Source organism: Lepisma saccharinum, chromosome 25, assembly GCF_977018435.1.
Source record: "Lepisma saccharinum chromosome 25, izLepSacc3.1, whole genome shotgun sequence".
NCBI lineage: Eukaryota > Metazoa > Arthropoda > Insecta > Zygentoma > Lepismatidae > Lepisma > Lepisma saccharinum.
This window is the reverse complement of record NC_139253.1, coordinates 21,886,673-21,904,553: the sequence shown is the minus strand read 5'-3', so window position 1 is coordinate 21,904,553 and position 17,881 is coordinate 21,886,673. Positions and strand designations below refer to the sequence as shown.

General features: G+C 37.7%; 1 protein-coding gene across 4 annotated transcripts in view; it reads right to left on the bottom strand.

The window, feature by feature from the left end:
* The window catches only part of Tmem63 (transmembrane protein 63), a 43,804-nt gene extending 29,733 nt beyond the window's left edge, over positions 1–14,071 (bottom strand). Inside the window, exons 1-4 of one of the 4 annotated variants that reach the window (XM_083111924.1) lie at positions 13,903–14,071; positions 12,706–12,914; positions 8,213–8,295; positions 1,727–1,864 (exon numbers count right to left, since the gene is read on the bottom strand). In XM_083111924.1, coding sequence (XP_082968050.1) covers positions 1,727–1,864; positions 8,213–8,295; positions 12,706–12,876 — 392 coding nt within the window. In that variant the 5' untranslated portion in view covers positions 12,877–12,914; positions 13,903–14,071. Of the gene's footprint in view, positions 1–1,726; positions 1,865–8,212; positions 8,296–12,705; positions 12,915–13,229; positions 13,361–13,541; positions 13,560–13,812; positions 13,848–13,902 lie in introns of those variants that run through there. The other 3 variants (XM_083111925.1, XM_083111927.1, XM_083111926.1) reach the window with 3 other exon arrangements.
* Between the last annotated feature and the right edge of the window lie 3,810 nt (positions 14,072–17,881).

The following is a 17,881-nucleotide window of genomic DNA, read 5'->3' as shown; positions in this document are numbered from 1 at the left end:
TAGTGGCTGGATGGACGTTTAAGGAAGTCTAATACATCGTTTTGAAGTGTCTATCTCAGACTGCTTTGTGGAGATGGCTGCTGGGTTCAAAGAGTCGAAGGATTAAGTCTATCATCCAAACTGGAATGTATCCGGATTTTCGTTCCAGCTAAAATCTATTACCTTCATATTTTTGGGAGTCGTGCCACACACACACCACTATTGTGTAGATCTGGGCTAAGTAAGTGCATAGCACAGCTTTCTGTGAGAGCCGTGGTTTCCTCTTTTAATTGAAGCCTGATCGGCCAGCAAAATTTCATTGAAGGTCAAAGATTTTGTCAAATAGCAACATTTCCTAGTTTCTTAAATTCATAGTGTACCTTAAGGTGCACAAGAGATGTGAAGAAAATGTCTGTGTCTTGAAATCCCCTCTTCCTTGGCCCTCTGCTTACATTGAAATTGCCCAGATGTCCATCCCAACCAAATTTACGAAGAATGAAGATCTCACGTATCCAATTATGTGTTATGACTTTTTATATAAGATGGTTTAATCTTAACTTGAGCTTGTTTGAGTCATTTTGTTACTCAATGAGAAGTATTGAAAAGGAAAAAATCTGTGGTGTTTAGCACTAACTTGAATTCCGGCACATTGACAATTCAATACTTGATTATACCAGATGACAAAAGTATCTCCTTATAATTAAAGCTTAAGAATAACACAAAATAAGTTTCAAACTACAACTGGCATCCGTTAAATGTTTATAAAGACACAAAACTATGTGGAAAAGTCCTTAATACAACAAACTAACAAAGATCACATCATACCCACACTTCAAGGGTTGCTAGCCAACTGAATGTGACACATATTGTGTAACATCAGGTAGTTTTCAATAGAATGGACCTTTTACTCTCGAATTATAAGGGTACAAAACCTATTTTCACAATTTTCAATTTTGGGATTTTGACCAGGTTTTGCATTCACTTGTACTACTGTGGGAGTGAATACGCAAAACTACACAAAAACCTGTCAGGATTTGATTCTGTGACCTTATGAATATAATACTTGCAGATACATTCTCACATTTTTTTCAAATAAGTAAGACAAATATTATGTCAAGCACCATTATACAGGGTTGCCAGTGAATCGGGCAATTTTGAAGTGTTAACACAAAATTAAAAATATTGGATATCATGATGCAGTTATATTTATTAGGAAGTACGTGCCTTAGCATTTGCAGATACAAAATTATAACACATCATTCCACTGAAAATATCACTTAAATATTACCAGTTGAGCCAGTCTCTTCAAAGTTGTTTACCCACATTTTTATGGCATGAGCTGACGGCACTTTACTGTTTCGAAGATGAATTCTGAAATTCTTGCAAAATTCACGTTGGGTGGTGTATGTTCTCATAAAATGCTTTTACGGCAAATGCAAGTGAATGCTATTCAAGGCCACACTTCCTGGCAGTATCATTCCCCTTCCCCGCTCATGCAAAAAATAGAAAACACTGTTGCCAAATTGCCCGATTCACTGTCAGTCTCTGTATAACAATTAATTTACTAACATAAGCACAAATGAAATGCAAACCTAGAAAATGCTATTCATTCCCATCTAACTAACCTCTTCTTTCTTCTTCCATCATCGCAGCACATCTTAAACTGAAAATATCATACTGTAACATTGACACTGAACATCAGTTATATACCATTGTATTTTAGACAGTAAACAGAATTTGTACTTACTTAATTCTAAATACTGCTGTAAGCCACGAACAAAATCCTTTGTCTATGTGAATATTTGGCTCCAATGATGCAAGTGAGTCTACATCAGATGAGACATTAGCAACTTCATCCATTGTTCCATAAAACAATTGTGTCCATCTACAGTAAAGAAAAACTAATTAGGAAACTGAAACCTGCAGCAAACAGCCACAATTAGCAATTCTGAAATGATAATAAATAAATAAAAACATCTGTCTTTAGGCGAGTTTGATACATGTTATCAAAGTACATATTATGGTATGCAAGGACTTTCCATCACACCTGATTTCACGAAAATTTATAAACGCACACTCTCAATAGCTCGGTGACATTACAGATCAACATCACAACACAACTTCACATTTTCGCCATATCTCTGTCAATTGCATCAAGGGCAGTCTGGATAACAATCATGACGTTATTTTAAAAAATCACTGATATTTTTTTATTTAAATCTGATTTTCTCCATTTAAAATAAAGTAAAAAGAAGAAAGTGTTCCCCTGTGCTTAGCACCACGCCATGAAGGCGTATAGGGGGTGTCGGGGTAACGCCCCACACTTTCTTGATCCGGTCGTGAGTGGGGGTGATGTGATCAGCATCATGCCCCTGACCGCCTTTACCCCCCAGGGTTTCCCCCAGGTACCCATGTTATTCGACGCTGGGTGGGCGCCGGGGCCGCTTCCATCGTTAGAAAAGTTCCCTGATTTGAACCGGCCGGGGATCGAACCCGGGACCTTTAGCTTGGTAGTCAGCCGCGTTACCGACTGAGCCACCGCGGGCACAGATTTTTATTTTGTTTTTATTTATAAACATGCTTAAAAATGCTTGTATGGTTTCTGGCACCATACATATAGATATATGTTTGTTTTTTTTATAGAAAGGCTTTACTAGTAAAGGGCCCTGTAAAGTATATGAACAGCTTGATTAAAGCAAATAAAAAAAATATATGTAAATGTACATATTTCTGTTTCTGATACTGCATATACTATTTGGTCTAGGAATTAATTCGTGCGCCTGGACAAGAGATGGCGTAACGAGCGTATCGTCCCACAGTTCCGTGTAGCCACACATGCGTTGAAAACTCCTGTCAGCATGCATCGTTCGTAGTATAGGGCAGTTGATTGACGCGTCAACAGCAGCATATTGTAGTCAACTGAACATGGCGAAGTACGTGCCAGATAAAGTGTTTTTGCGGGGTGTTCTGCTTCATTACTTTAACATGCAGAAAAGTGTTACCGAAAGTCATCATATTTTGGTGGAAGTTTATGGTGACCATGCGCTAGCTGAGCGAACATGTCAGAAGTGGTTTGCATGGTTTAGAAGTGGTGATTTCGGCCTGGAAGACCAAGAGCAACCTGGACAGTCAAAAAAATTTGAAGACGAAGAATTGAGAGCATTGCTCGATCAGGATTCATGTCAAACGCAGGAAGAACTTGCAGAAGCATTAGGCGTTGATCAAACAACAGTTTCCAAACACCTCAAAGCCATGGGAATGATTCAAAAGATGTCACATTGGGTTCCACATGAATTGAAAGACAGAGACGTTGAAAGACGAAAAACCATTTGCGAATTGCTGCTTCAAAGACAGAAAAGAAAGGGGTTTTTGCATCGCATTGTTACTGGCGATGAGAAGTGGATCCATTACAAGAACCCGAAACGAAAAAAGGCCTGGGTGAAGCCAGGTGAACCAGGTCCATCACAACCAAAACGAGATATTCACTGTGCAAAGGTTACGCTGTGCATATGGTGGGATATGAAAGGTGTGGTGTACTATGAGCTGCTGCAACCGGGTGAAACTATTAATGGAGAACGTTATCGACGACAATTAATGCGTTTGAAGCAAGCTCTGGCCATGAAACGACCAGAATGGGAGAACAGACATGATAAACTTATTTTTCAACATGATAACGCTCGCCCACATGTCGCAAAACCGGTCAAAACCTATTTAGAAAATGTCGGATGGGAAGTTTTACCCCACCCGCCGTATTCACCAGGCGTTGCTCCTTTGGACTACTACTTGTTCGATTGCATGAATAACGATTTGATTGGACAGCAGTTCACTTCTTCAGAAGATATCGAAAAATGGGTTTCTGACTAGATCGCTTCAAAGGATGAGGACTTCTTTCGCCACGGAATCCGTAACTTGCCTGACAGATGGGCGAAAGTGGTGGCTCGCGATGGACAATATTTTTCTTAAGGTATTTATGTATTTTGTGTTTGAACTACAGCTTCAATGTGTGCGTAACAACCGCACGAATTAATTCCTAAACCAAATACTACTATGGAAATGTTTGTTGAATGTGTTAATGAAACTATAATAATTTCAGTAACTTTTTTCCAGTAAAAATAAAACATTCTGGATGTACTCTATAATTGTAACATAAAATATTTTTTACAGTCTTTGTAGCTGAATTGCAGCAATTTTTTAAATGATAGTTTGCAAAATATCAGCTGCTATATATATTTACAACTTAATTGGTAATGCCACTATTTACAGTTTAACATGATTAGTATTTTGTATATTTTTCTACCCAAAATGTTTGCTATTTTTGCATATAACATTTAATGAACTTTAAATCAAGAAAAATTTGTGTGTGTTTACAGTTTAACTATTACATTTCCCTTCATATGAGCTTCACCCCATTAGAGTGCGCGTCAAATCTCCTGCATATGGCGATAGCCAATAGCAGCGCACTGCAGCGGTGTCATGTCAAAATCTCACACGGAAAAGAGACAGCGTGGTTGAGCGAAACGCCTTGTCACGGAGAACACGGAACATTAGATAATATAACATATATTAAACTTAATGAGAGAAAAGATCATACTTGATAATGCCAGAGGATCCTCGTCACTCCAACAACCGCCATCGTTGTCCTCATCGTACTGACCGCACTACTTTCGCCCTCTGTGTGGTCCTTCAAATTTATTATAATTGGGTCCAAAATTTCGTCCCCATCTATCTCCCTTACAAAATCGTTTTCCTGTAATTGTTGTGCATGTTTAACACAAGTGGCCCATTGTTCTTGTGTTACATTGTCAAGTTCTTCGTTAACAAGTTAACAACACATTTTTATGTGTGGTTCTGTTTTACCCATGTCTCGTCAAGGTTAAAGATTGGTCTCGAATCACCAGACACTCACATTTCGTGCATTGTACAGAGGAATTTTACCCTTGACGTAACAATGTCACTTCTCTCCATCAGAAATTTACGACCGTCGTTGGTTTTCCTGTTGGCACTTCTTAAAGTCAATTTTACTTCTCTATTCTTCACTCGAACATTATTTTAAAAACAGGAACAAAGGGAGAGCAAAAAGGATACAATGCAAATACGTTTATAACAACATTGCTTCTACAGAGGGAACGGTATAAGCTACAATCACGCTTGTTTTTCGTACATTTCGCAAATTCATTATCTTTCCATCTGTTGAACTACTGACACTTGAAATAATCTATTTATATCCGAGCGCCAGGTGAAACAGGTTCTGAACTACAGCGTAGAAGGAATAACTTGGCAGTGACGTCATCTGCCACCTTCACCTCTCCTTCCAGAAGCGAAGGCTCATTCACTAGAGCGGACGACAAGGTGATTTGCAAACCAATCAAAATCATTCCGAGAAGGGTGATGCAGGTGTGCAAACCCCCACACTGCTACATTAGTCTAACAAACCGCAGCTACGAGCGAGAGATTGCAGGCTATTTTGTTTGTTAGGTAGTTTTTTTGTTTCTTTTTGCTGGTTTTGTCATTGTTGTACAATGAGCAGTGGCGTAAAGAAAGGTAAGCCCTTGCACAGCGATGCACGAGAAATAGTTTACAATGTGTATAAGTACTTTGATTGCGATGAAAACAAAACCACAGCTGTTCACAGAACGTCCATGGCGACAGGTGTCAGTGAAAGATATGTGTGGAGAATTTGAAGCAGAAAGACAAAAGTGTTGCGAGTGCGAGCGGGAAAACTTTTTCAACGGCGGGCAAAAACCGACCGAACGCCCAGCAACATGTGACAAATCTGGATTCTTTTGATGAAGCAGTCGTGCGCCGTACAATCCATGATTTATACATGAAAGGCATAACTCTGTTATTGCGTGACAATGCTCCGTACCACAACAAGTTAGTGGAAAAAATCCCAACATCAAACAGCAGGAAGGATGAAATGAAGTTGTGGCTGTCATCTCACAATATTCTGCATGCAGAAGGTTTGCTGAAATCCGAATTATATGAAATAATTAAAATAAACAAACATAAAATAAACTTCTAGCAGTGCTAACATTAAATTGAAGGTTGGTAGTTTGCACCGCAATCTTTACTGCTCGTACCCTTACTCGTACCATGGTTCCTTTCATAGAAGTCGGCAACACTGACTTAGCAGGGAGTGACGTCACTGCCAGGTTATTCCTTCCCGGCTGTGATTCACTGGTGCTGTTCAGCCGTTCAAGGCCATATGCAGGAGATTTGACGCACACTCTAGTACATTATATTTTGTTTCCTTTCTTAGAGCCTAATTAACACCATTAAATCATTATGAGATTAATATACTTTCACCAAAAGTGATTCTGTTATCTACAAAATCCTTATGTACATTATTCTATAAATTATTTATTTAAAGTTATTTAAATCAACCTGATTTATATCAATCCACCTTGACCAAGAGTTTGTACAAATGAAGTGGTGTTACTTCCAGATGGAACAATATTGTTTTTGATGCACTCAATTTTCTCAACATGGCGCACATTACTAAAACAACTGTTCCATTTGCACTACAGCAAACCTCTGCAAACGTAATGCATGCCTACTCGCTTTCCTACTCTTTGTTTCCAAGTCAGCTCACAAACAAGTTGCCGCATCATTCTACGATGCCATATGAAACATCAGTATGCAAAACCAGCAACATTTTTTTTCTTCACAAATTTCATTTACAACACATGATCAAATGAAAATGTAAAGAAATTGATAGGTACAGCTGGCAGCCGATGAGAAGAGCGCTGGCAGAAGAGGTGTGATGTACTGCCAGGCGACTCCACTCTTTCGCGTGGGGGAGGTGCTCTTCCTCCAGAACTCTTCTCGTCAGCTTGACAATGACCCGCCTAGAAGAAAACAAGACTTCCTTCTCCCCGAGCACCCCCAAGCACCCCTAAATTCTGCAAATGAACCTGACCCTCCCTTTCCCTCTGTGCCCCGTCTCCCTTCATTTAGCGATCTTCTCATCGGCTGCCGGCTGTACTATGAAAATGAAAAGAGGCAATAGGCTCCAAAAATGATGAGGAAAAAGGCACTTAAATACATGGGGGACATGAATCCGTAAGAAAAAACTGAAACATTTCCTGATCTCTGTATAAGATAAGTGCTATTTGACAACTTGTCCCACATTATAAAGAGAGTAGGTTTTTTACTTTTTCAAATATAATAGTGATGGTGACACTCCCGTACCCTGGCGAGAAACTTGAAAATTTTTAGTGGGTTGGAAAATTTCTTATTCATATGGATTTTAGTGCATGGAAATGTATAATAAGCGAGTAATTGGCGATATTATGTGGTATGATTTATGACGTCATGCACACAAGGAATGCCTACGTTGTTAGCTTAGGTCTGTTTGGTTCTCTTAGCATAAATATCATTGATTGTCATTCATATGAATGTTTCTCGTTGTTTTAAGGACTCAAAGATGCATTGTCAGCGAATAATTAGCGATTTTATGAGGTATGATTTATGCACACAAGGAATGCCTATGTTGTTAGGTTAGGCCTGTTAGGCTTGGTTCTCATAGCATAAATATCATTGAAGTGAATGTCATGAGTGGAAAGTGTGCTACCAAACATGTTGTCACGTGGTTCTACGATATTTCAAATTTATGATCGATTTCTCCAATAGAGAGCCTGCATGTATATTCGTGAGTTGCCAAGAACAAGAAATGTGTGAAGTGTAGCAGAATTTATTTTTAAAAACTTACTTTACTTTTTCATGGTGTTAGTAATTACACGTTATCCTTCGATATCTGCCATTGATTTCTTGCATGTATGATGAAAATTTCTTCAAATAAGTGGCGAAAGTGGTCTGGGATGTGAAGAATTTGACATGCCGTGGTCACATTTTGAGGATAAATATCACACTTATTGGTGGTTTCTGCATGTTAAAATCACTTTCAGGCACATTCAGACATCGAAATGTGCAGATAGGAAATAAAAAAGTTGGAATTTTCACGGGGGTACGATCAGTCACCAGCCCCAAGATAACTATGGCAGATTATCAGTCCAATCGTATTTTCCAACCACGAGAGGAAAAAAATATTATTCCTCAACCAGAAACAAAATTAGAGTTATGACAATCCTAATTAAAATATAAAAGAGTTTTCACATACAAAATTTATGTGTACACCACCTGGAAACATCTATTTCATTCTAGTAAATAGGTTGTTTACAAGATACAATCCTATCAAGATTTTCGTGCACCATTTTCTAACAATTACACTTACTTTTCATCTGTCTTCTGTACAAGGGCAATTCTTCCGTAATTCCAAGCTCTTTTCCTGAGTACAGCAAACAGCAGTAGCAACAACTTTCAAAAAAGAAATTATGAAAAATCATTCCTCTACTTACAAGTTAAAATAATTTGAACCAAAACATCAGAAATAAATTACTTTCAATTCTAGAGTAAGAAATCATTATCTATTCATCAATGAAGTTCAACCTCTGGCTGCTGTATCACTTAATTACACATAAAAAAAAAGGTCTGTAAAAATGTATTTTGGAAATAGACCTGCAAAAAAATGTTTTCCAAATAAATCACAGAAGCAACAATCTGAAGGCATGACCAAGTAAATGTGATTACAATTATTAAAAAATAATAATAAACGAAGTTACCATAATTACTCATGCATAATGCACACTTTTTCCAAAATCTTTGCACCCAAAAACTGTGGTGCGTATTATACACGGAATAATTCAGACAGCCAACATGAAACCATACAGGGGTCATTACATGAATTTGTGGCACTTGAATTGACATTTAATGCTTATGGAACCCTATCATGTTATATATCATTGTAAAGTTTAATTGATTGAATTGCTTTATTTTACTTTGCTTCTTGTGCCACTTTTGGCTAATTTGCGAAGATGAGGATGAATGATGAAATTGATGAATGGACACTCACAAACATCCATGCCCAGGCCAGGATTAGAAACCCGGGACCCCTGGCATCGTAGCACGATGTGCTAACCACTCTGCCACAGGGCCGGCTGTAAAGCTTAAATTCTGCCGTTTCTGGATATGGCAAGAGTATTCCATCAAGATATTGACACTAATGTGCAATGCAGTTGAAATAAGCTCATCACAAAATGAAGGAACGTTCTGATTTTTTATGGTACTTTCGATGAAAGAGAAGATAAAATAATATTTAAAATGTATTACTGGCCAAATAATCAGTGGTGCAATCCCCCCCCCCCCCCGCCAACATTGGACTGAAATGAGCTCCAGGGGGGCGAACATTGACGGCCAAGTGTACCTGCAGGAGGCAAGTACCGCATGCAAATAAAAGTACTTTTTGTAAATTTTCTTGCCCGCTTCGCTCGCATTGACTGTTTTCCTTAGTCTTATCAACTTCAGAACCGTAGCTTGGGGTGGCGGGAGTCAGCCCTGGGCGCCGAACGATCTAAATGAAAATAAGTTGTAAGATGGATTGATTGATTTTTGGTTTTAAGTCCACTTTACGCACAGAAAGGCTAATCGGGACTGGGCCTACAGTTTAAAGTGAAATCCGAACCACCGTGCCTCCACAGAGTATCAAACCGGGACTCCTTCATCACCATCGGGGAGGCACAAAAGTTGTAGAAATTGGATCCCAAAATTTTCTTGCTCGCAATTTATCATTGTTCCCTGTAATGAATTGTGTATTTCCAGACAGGGAAATAAGGCTTGTCTTAATTTATTCTGTTTTAAATGCATGAACAATTGTTTTTAGGAAAGAGAACATGCACATTTCAGAGACAAGTTATGTATTTTCTGCTGTTGGTATATTGTGACATGGATGAACTGTATGTGTAATGTATCTAAATAATATATGTTGTATATAATACGTATTAAATAAACTTTGAATAAGTACACAACGTACTCCATGTTGCATATATGTGAAACATATATCGCGCATAAAAGTTATACATATATAATGTAAAAAAAGAATTACATCTTGAATACATTTATCAAGAATTTTCTTTCTTTCAAAAATAGTTCATGTGCTTGTTTTCCATTATTAATGTGAAATTGAACGTGTTGAAAAAATAATTCAAATTGTTTGTTCGAACACAAATGCTTTAGCACCAACTTCTACCCCCTTTTTTGCATAATTTACGAGGGTAATAACGTCCTTGATAGTACTACTACTACTAATAATAATAATAATGTTGGTCCCGGGTTCAAATCTCAGCTTGGACATGGATGTTTGTGAGTGTCCATATTCTACTATTACAGAATAAATAAGGTAGTGAAAAAGTGCTTTAGGATGCTAAATGCAGTGGAGAGAGAGGTGGCATTGGTTGGTGACTTATTGTTCACATAACAACAGGTGACTCAATGAATAAGTGTGGTGTCATTCACTCTTAATCAGCATAGCAACAGCTTTATGACCTACAACTAAGAAAGCCATTTCTTGAACCTGTATTGTAGTGTGCATTATATACGTGATATAACTGTTTGTCACTTTTCCACATCAAAAACCAGGGTGCGCATTATACATGCGTAAATACAGTATTCTCACTATGCCTTGAACAGGATCCAATGTTTGAATAGTGACTTCGTTGTAACATTTTTTATTTGGTAGGAGATTGAATACTGGGGTGAGATCCTTACATATGTAAAGAAAATCAGCCAAAATAGTCGAACTTGACAAGTCATATTTTGACATATTTCTTCAGTTTTCTCATAATAATACATATTTCTGTATAATTTCATAATTGTCTCACATATAATAGGTTGTTTCAAAACTTATTCTTCATACCATTAGCGCAATGGATAGTTTATATTATCAGTGGCAGCATAAGGAAATTACAGATAAAGAAATTAAAAGTGGATGACGTCTTTTCTTACAAACTAGTACAGAACAATAAGAGCCCCTCCCCCTTTCTTTTTATCCCACCGACAATTGAAGGGCTTGGGTGTACAACATGGTAAGTGACATTTTGCTCATTTCTGAGTTACAAAGTTAAATGTGCCCTTCTTCAATTTTCGAGTGAAATTACCATGTCATACAATTTGCATTGGAATCAGTGAAGCCTTCTGAAATTGGTAAACACAACACGAAAACAATTTATCTACAGTATTGCCTCTAATAACCTTTTTTCTTAATAAACTCAGAAATTACCAAAATGTCACTTACCATGTTTTACACCCGAGCCCTTCAACTGATAGCCATTCGAACATTATTGAGGAAAAATAATATTCTCTGGCATTGTTGTGCCAGCACGAGGATCACCGTAAACAAGTTTCAATTGTTCTCACTTCTTTTAGTTTCTTTGCTTCTCACAACAATCAGGAAAAAGTAAAAATAACATTCAGTATATTATGCTCTAATTGCAATCAAGTACGGAAATTTCAAGACTACTTGTTATTTGAGCCACACACGTCAGTGTGTATACTCTGTCCTGTTTATCTTTGGAGCAGACAAACGAAAACAAGTCTCTGCGCAAATAGTGATGCAAGACGGATCCACAACGGAGTTTACAGAAAGTTGACAATCTATCTTCTATATATATATAAAAATGGATGTGTGTGTGTTTGTTCCGGCATAACTATCGAAAGCCTGGAGTGATTTCAACCAAACTTGGTACACGTATCACTTGCAATCTGGAAAAAATACTATGGGGGTAAGACACCCCTGACACCTCTAGGGGTGGGGGTAGAAAGGGGGTGACATGTAAAAATAATCGAAAAGGACCGATATTTGTGTGGAATCCATAGTTGTCGGGGTTGCTAAGATGAATAGTGACTCTCCAAATGCCATTCAACTTGGGATGGGGGTGACATGTAAAATGACCAAAATTAGTGTGGAATCCATAGTTTTCGGGGTCGCCAAGATGGAATAGTGATACTCCCAAAGCCATTCAACTCCAAGTTCATTTTACACTATAGTTAGAATTCACCTGTCTAATGGAAGATAGGGATAAATAAATACCTGGGCAATGCCAGGCAATCAGCTAGTAGTAAATAAAACTTAGGATAATTGTGAACCTTACAACATTTTCCCACTACATTCTTCGGTTAAAGGGATTCTGACTTCATTTAATACCCAACCCCACCCTACTCGATCTTATCTGGAAGATACTGACTTCCCGTATGAGGGGTAAAGTATTGTTGTGTGTTATTTGACTGTACTGGGAGTATTTCTGCATTTCTCCGACATGTTTTATTTTTTAATTTTTGTGATATATTTTTCAATTTCTTTACCGTTTTAGGAAATAAAGTCCCGGGAACATGCAACAGACATTACAATAAAAATTGCAATATTTTGTGTGTGATCCTATAGTGCAATCAAACCATAATGGGCAATCAGCATTCCTATCACAATGGTAACTAAGCTACTGCCAGTAAATGGAACTTCTACATTTTTCTACTGTTAAGCTATGTTACATGCCATTCTTGACACTGAATAATGTACCCTGACTAATGACAAGAAGAATACTTTCACAAAAGACACCTGAACACAAAAGAGGTGGGCAATCCCAGGTTATTGAGGTGAGAGTGGAGGCTGCATACCAACAAACAAACTTTCTCATCCCTAGGGCTGTGTTTGGATAACTTCAAATTATCCAAATAAAAGGTTAGAAAATTGTAATTACATGTGAATTTGTAACATTGGCTTCAATAGGAATTTCAAGGTTAATAAACTTCTGTTCGAATTACCAAAAAAATGTAATTAAAATGTTCATTGTACATAGATATAAATTTCCGTGTCTCCCTTTTTAAATCTAAACTTACCAGCCATCCCAAAAAGTTAAGCAACAGGTTCTCTGGTATTCCTTCGTAGGTAGATGTAAAAATAATTGTGGCATTTGGTTTCTTGTATCGGTAATATTGACATGAACCACTGGAAGGCTTCTGAGAGTTTTGGGCTGCATATTTTTCTAAGAAGTCTAGTACAGATACCATCAGTTACTTTGTAAAGGAATCCAATTGCTCAAACAACCCTGTAAAATTGTAATGCATATATATATCATTTTAATGCCATAATCTACAAAAAAAAGTACTTTTCCATACCTTTATATAACTAAATATGTGCAACCAGATATAAAAAATAGGGCAAATAATGAAACAAGTATTTATTTATTTAATTTTCTGAAAAATCAATTAAATTGTATGCTGTGATTATCCTTTCTAGTTAAAATTACACGGTAACATTGAGCCCACAAGTAAAATCATATTAATTTTAATTTAGAGCCACAAAAAAATATCTCGCACACGAAAAATTCTTCTATGTGATAGAACTAATATTCTGCGCAAACCTGTCTTATCCTTTATGACAATGTGACACGAATGATTGTTGACAAATTTGCATGTACGTGCTTGTCTGTCTCCTAATCATAAAGATTCGACTAGTCTATAGATGACACAGATGTTGTTTCCCGTAGACGGCATGTCTGCTAGTGTTGTGCGTTAATATTTGATAAAGATGAGCAATGTTTCCCGTTGATGATATAATGTGTGTTCCATGATCTTTAACCATGTATCCTGTGTTAAAATCTATGTCTACATATCACGTCATTTCCTAATCTAAAAACAAAATATTGCAGTGTCTCCGTCATTGTCTGACTCACCAGCTGACGAGAAAAACAGCTTTAAGCTCTGATGTATAATAATTAGCATATGAATTAATGCGAATTATTTTATCTTAAAATTCGAAATTTAACTTTTAAATAACTCGCATATTTCAAGAAAAATCAATCAAGCTAATCGTAAGAATATACTTTCAAGTAAGTATTGCATCTTAAAGATGCATATCAACTAAACAATATTGTATGCCATAACATCACACGAAAATGTCACACTACGTGGTAAAATATAAAAATCTGTTACTACCAGACATACGTTTTCAACGTCACAACAGCAAGTACATAGTGGTACACTTTCTGACAGCTATGACATTCGTATACACAAATAACAAAGACAATTACTCACTGTGAATTAATATTCCAGATTCAATTCTAAGTAGCTGAATACAATTAATGGAACATTTTTTTCCCCTACTAATAGATAATCTTGTATAAATCTTCCAATATGCTCTTCTGCTTTCTGCAATACGGTGTATTGGAGAGCACTCTGGTGTTAAATTCTTCAATTGTTGCGTGACAGGAGAAAGTATCGAAAGGAAATCCGTAGTTAGCGCTCGTGAAAGTTATAAACTGAGCCGTAAAAAGCTTTCCAAGTTGTAATTCACACTCTTATTTTAAATTCCTTTCACTTGTTAAATATAATATTGCAAATCTTGATTATCTACTTTGAGTTATCTCCGATGATAAAAGGTCGGAATCAATAAAAACATGATTGTTCAGCGGAATTTGTACCTACGTTCATGTGCTCTACTTTTCTTTTCTTTTTTTTTTAATTTTGTTAAGTAGTTAAATTAAGGTTTAGACTATTAATCGCGATTTGTACAGTGAATGAAAACAAAAACATATATATATATATATATATATATATATATATATATATATATATATATATATATCAGTGGCGTGCGGTGACATTTAAACTAGGGTACGCAACATGGGCCATCCGAAATGGATAACGGGGGCCAGAACCCCCCCCCCTGGCCATCATGTTATTCAGAAAATAACTTCTTTCTACAATTTTATAATGGAAAATTTATCGTCCTTGTATCAATATCCAAATGTAACGAGGTAAAATGTATGTATGATATTTTATATTCGCAAATATATTCTGATAGTAGCTACGTAGAGTCCAACAATTCAACTTCGATTATTTCCTGCATGCAGTGCGATGAACATTGAACGGAAAGAAATGGCACAATCATTTTCCGTCCTTTCAAATTTCATGTAATAAATTTGACAAATCTCAGTATCCTCTACTATTTCACACCTTTCGCAGAGGAATCCAACGAATAAGGCCAACAATAAAGTTTCACTGTTTTTCTACAGTCAATCACTCTGTAGAGATATTTTTTTCTTCTTCTCAAAAATCAAAATGCCTAATATACTACTTACCATCCTTCACAACTCCTGCCTGAAACAATTCTTCCAACTCAGGAACAGACCTTCCATTTCGGATTGTTTACACTTTTTTCGTAAATTCCGAAAATACCTTCTCCAGAACGTCATCAATAACTCCCGGTCCCCCTATTTTATCACTTCACAGCACCGACAAACAATAGAGATCCTGTAATGTAAATAATATGAACGAAACACTCGCTGCAAATTTCACACGACAGAAGAAAGCAAAAGTCAACCTCCCACGGTACATTGTGTCCGGTCCCGCTATGCCCGAAAACCGAAAACCACGCGTTCTTGTGGACGAATGAATCGGAGTTGCCAGTCGACAAAGTATTTTGTAGAAGGGAGATAATTAAGGACAAGTAGAAAATACGTCAGCATAGATCCCAGAACACTTCAAAAGCTAAACTACCGTACATCACTTTGCAATGTCTGGCGGGAGGGGCGGGGGCTCATTCAAATCCCATTGTAAGTGTTGTGTTTTATTATGTTTTTCTTTTATCATTCATTCATATCGTCGGGTCACCAATCAACACCCATGCTATGGAACTCAAAGGAAATGTTGATCCCGAAAGGAGATAAACAGATACTTTCATACACTGAGAATTGTGCGAAACTTGAAAATTGTTCACATATTTTCCCCTCGACACAGTGACAGTCCAGTCTGGTCCTCACCTCCCTATACGAAAAAAAAACCTTGCTAGTGTAACTTTACCCTCACATAAATATTTTATATGTGATAGTTTACGCGTATATTAAATATGATCTTCCACCACTACATATTCTTGCCCTCCTCTCTGATTCCTGTATCACTTTTTATAATGTGTTTTTATTGCAACCCAACACAGTGATTATCTACGCGTGGCTGCTAAATGCTAGTAAGCTAAGCATTCCAGAAAAAAAATATATGTTGACTACTGTCAACCCTGCATACGCTGTCAAAATCTTGGGTACCCTCGCCGCTTAGAACCGGAAAAAAAGTGGGAGAGAGGGCAAGCGCGGGCAGACCCAAACACGTGGTCGGGGCTGATATGAGCCAATGGGGCTACCTTCCGAATTTCTAGGGTACCAAGCAGAAGAAACAGCGTTTTTCTGCGGAAATCGGCATCGCGGATCGGGTGGGTGCCGAAGTCACAATCGGGATCATTCGGGACTGCCTTCAGGAAGGCAGCAGCGTGTTCGTGCGGAAATCGGAATTTCTTGCAGTGGAACTGCTTTCGGAGCGATTACTGTTGAATTTTCATGTTCGGGGAAGACGAAAAAATGTTCATTTGTTCTTATTTCGTTGTGGGTACGCAGAGCGTACCTTGCGTATCCCGAATGCACGCCGCTGATATATATATATTTAAAAAATATCTGTTAAAGGGACTCCCATTACATAATTTTATCTTCGCAATATAAACTACTTTAATCTTATCTTTTGACACAATCCCATTATTTGACCGTGAACGCTCGAAGTATCTATTTTTTTTCATGTATTAAACAATAATATTTATTTTTTCTTCACGCGAAAACGAGAGAGAATGATAAGGTTGGTTGATTTGGTGTTTTAAGTCCAATTTATGCACAGTAAGGCTAATCGCAGGGTGGCGACAGACCTGGAAAACCGGGTCAGGGAATTTGAGGTTTCAAAAAAAGTCAGGGGATTTTGTCTTTACTTTTTATTTCTTTTTTTATGATATCATTATGGAACTCTGCACGGGAACAGGAAATGTTGTTGCTAAGTTTCGGCTTCAACTTTTATCAGGGACGTCGTTAGGGAGGGGCACGGGGGGGCACCGGCCCCCCGAAACGTTCACGTGGCCCCGGCAAATTGTTCAATATTTGCTAAAAAATTTACTTTCCTGACAAATATTTAAAAATAGTGTTTTAGTACATTTTGCTTTCAGTTTGAAACACTGTTCTTGAATTTGAGTGGCTCGAACCCCAAACAATACATTTCTTTCTCGTTTTCCTGGTTCTAGCTATAGTGGATGTCAGTGTAAGAACCTAGTACTTCGATGTTTCTCGGAATTTTTAGGGAGCGGTCTTTCAACCCCTCAGCAACAGGCAGGGTTGGGCGTTGGATGTTGCCGTTGCGTCCAAACAATGTTTCGAGCTTGAGTAGTTTGTGACCAGATTGAAAAACAACCGCTTGGCAGCGGTAGAAAAAATAAACCACATATATGCAAACAGTTACAAGTGGTCCAGAATCAGAGCGCAATACTAAAATAAGTACCATAATGGTGGCAGGATGCCTATGTAGATTATCATATCTTCGGGTAAGTAGTATTATTTGCATTAAATAACTATTCTGCTATTGGGACAGTCTAAAACACACAACGTGTTAAAAGCATATTTTTCTCGATTTCGTGAAGACCGATTTTGAGAATCCTCCTTAACAAACGATGCCTCCCCGATGGCTCAGTGATTGCGTCATTTCCTTGTAATCGAGGGGTCCCGGGTTCGATACATGGGTGGAGGCACATAGTGGTCCGGATCTTACTTCAAACTGTAGGTCCAGTCACGATTAGCCTTACTGTGCATAAAGTGGACTTAAAACACCAACTCAACTCAACTCCTTAACAAACGTTTCGAAGAATCGAAAATTTAAACAAGAACAAGTAAATACATTTTTGTCATTTTGAAGTCAATTATTATTATTATTGTGGCTACTTTTGGTTCGTATGAATCTGCCTCGCACAGTAAGTTTATTTCATTGAGTCAAGTACAATACCCAAACCCTTGCAATAAGTCACTGGAAAAACATGTGTGGTTGCACATATATTTAAGCATCTATAAATAAATAATTACCCGTGGTTCAACAGCCCTGGAAGGGCCTTGGCCTATCTCCCAACTGCCAGTCTCCCTCTCACAATCCTACCTAGAGGTGCGGAGGTCTTTAACCAGTAATGGCGTGACGTGGGGTCAGCACGTCGAACCCCCAA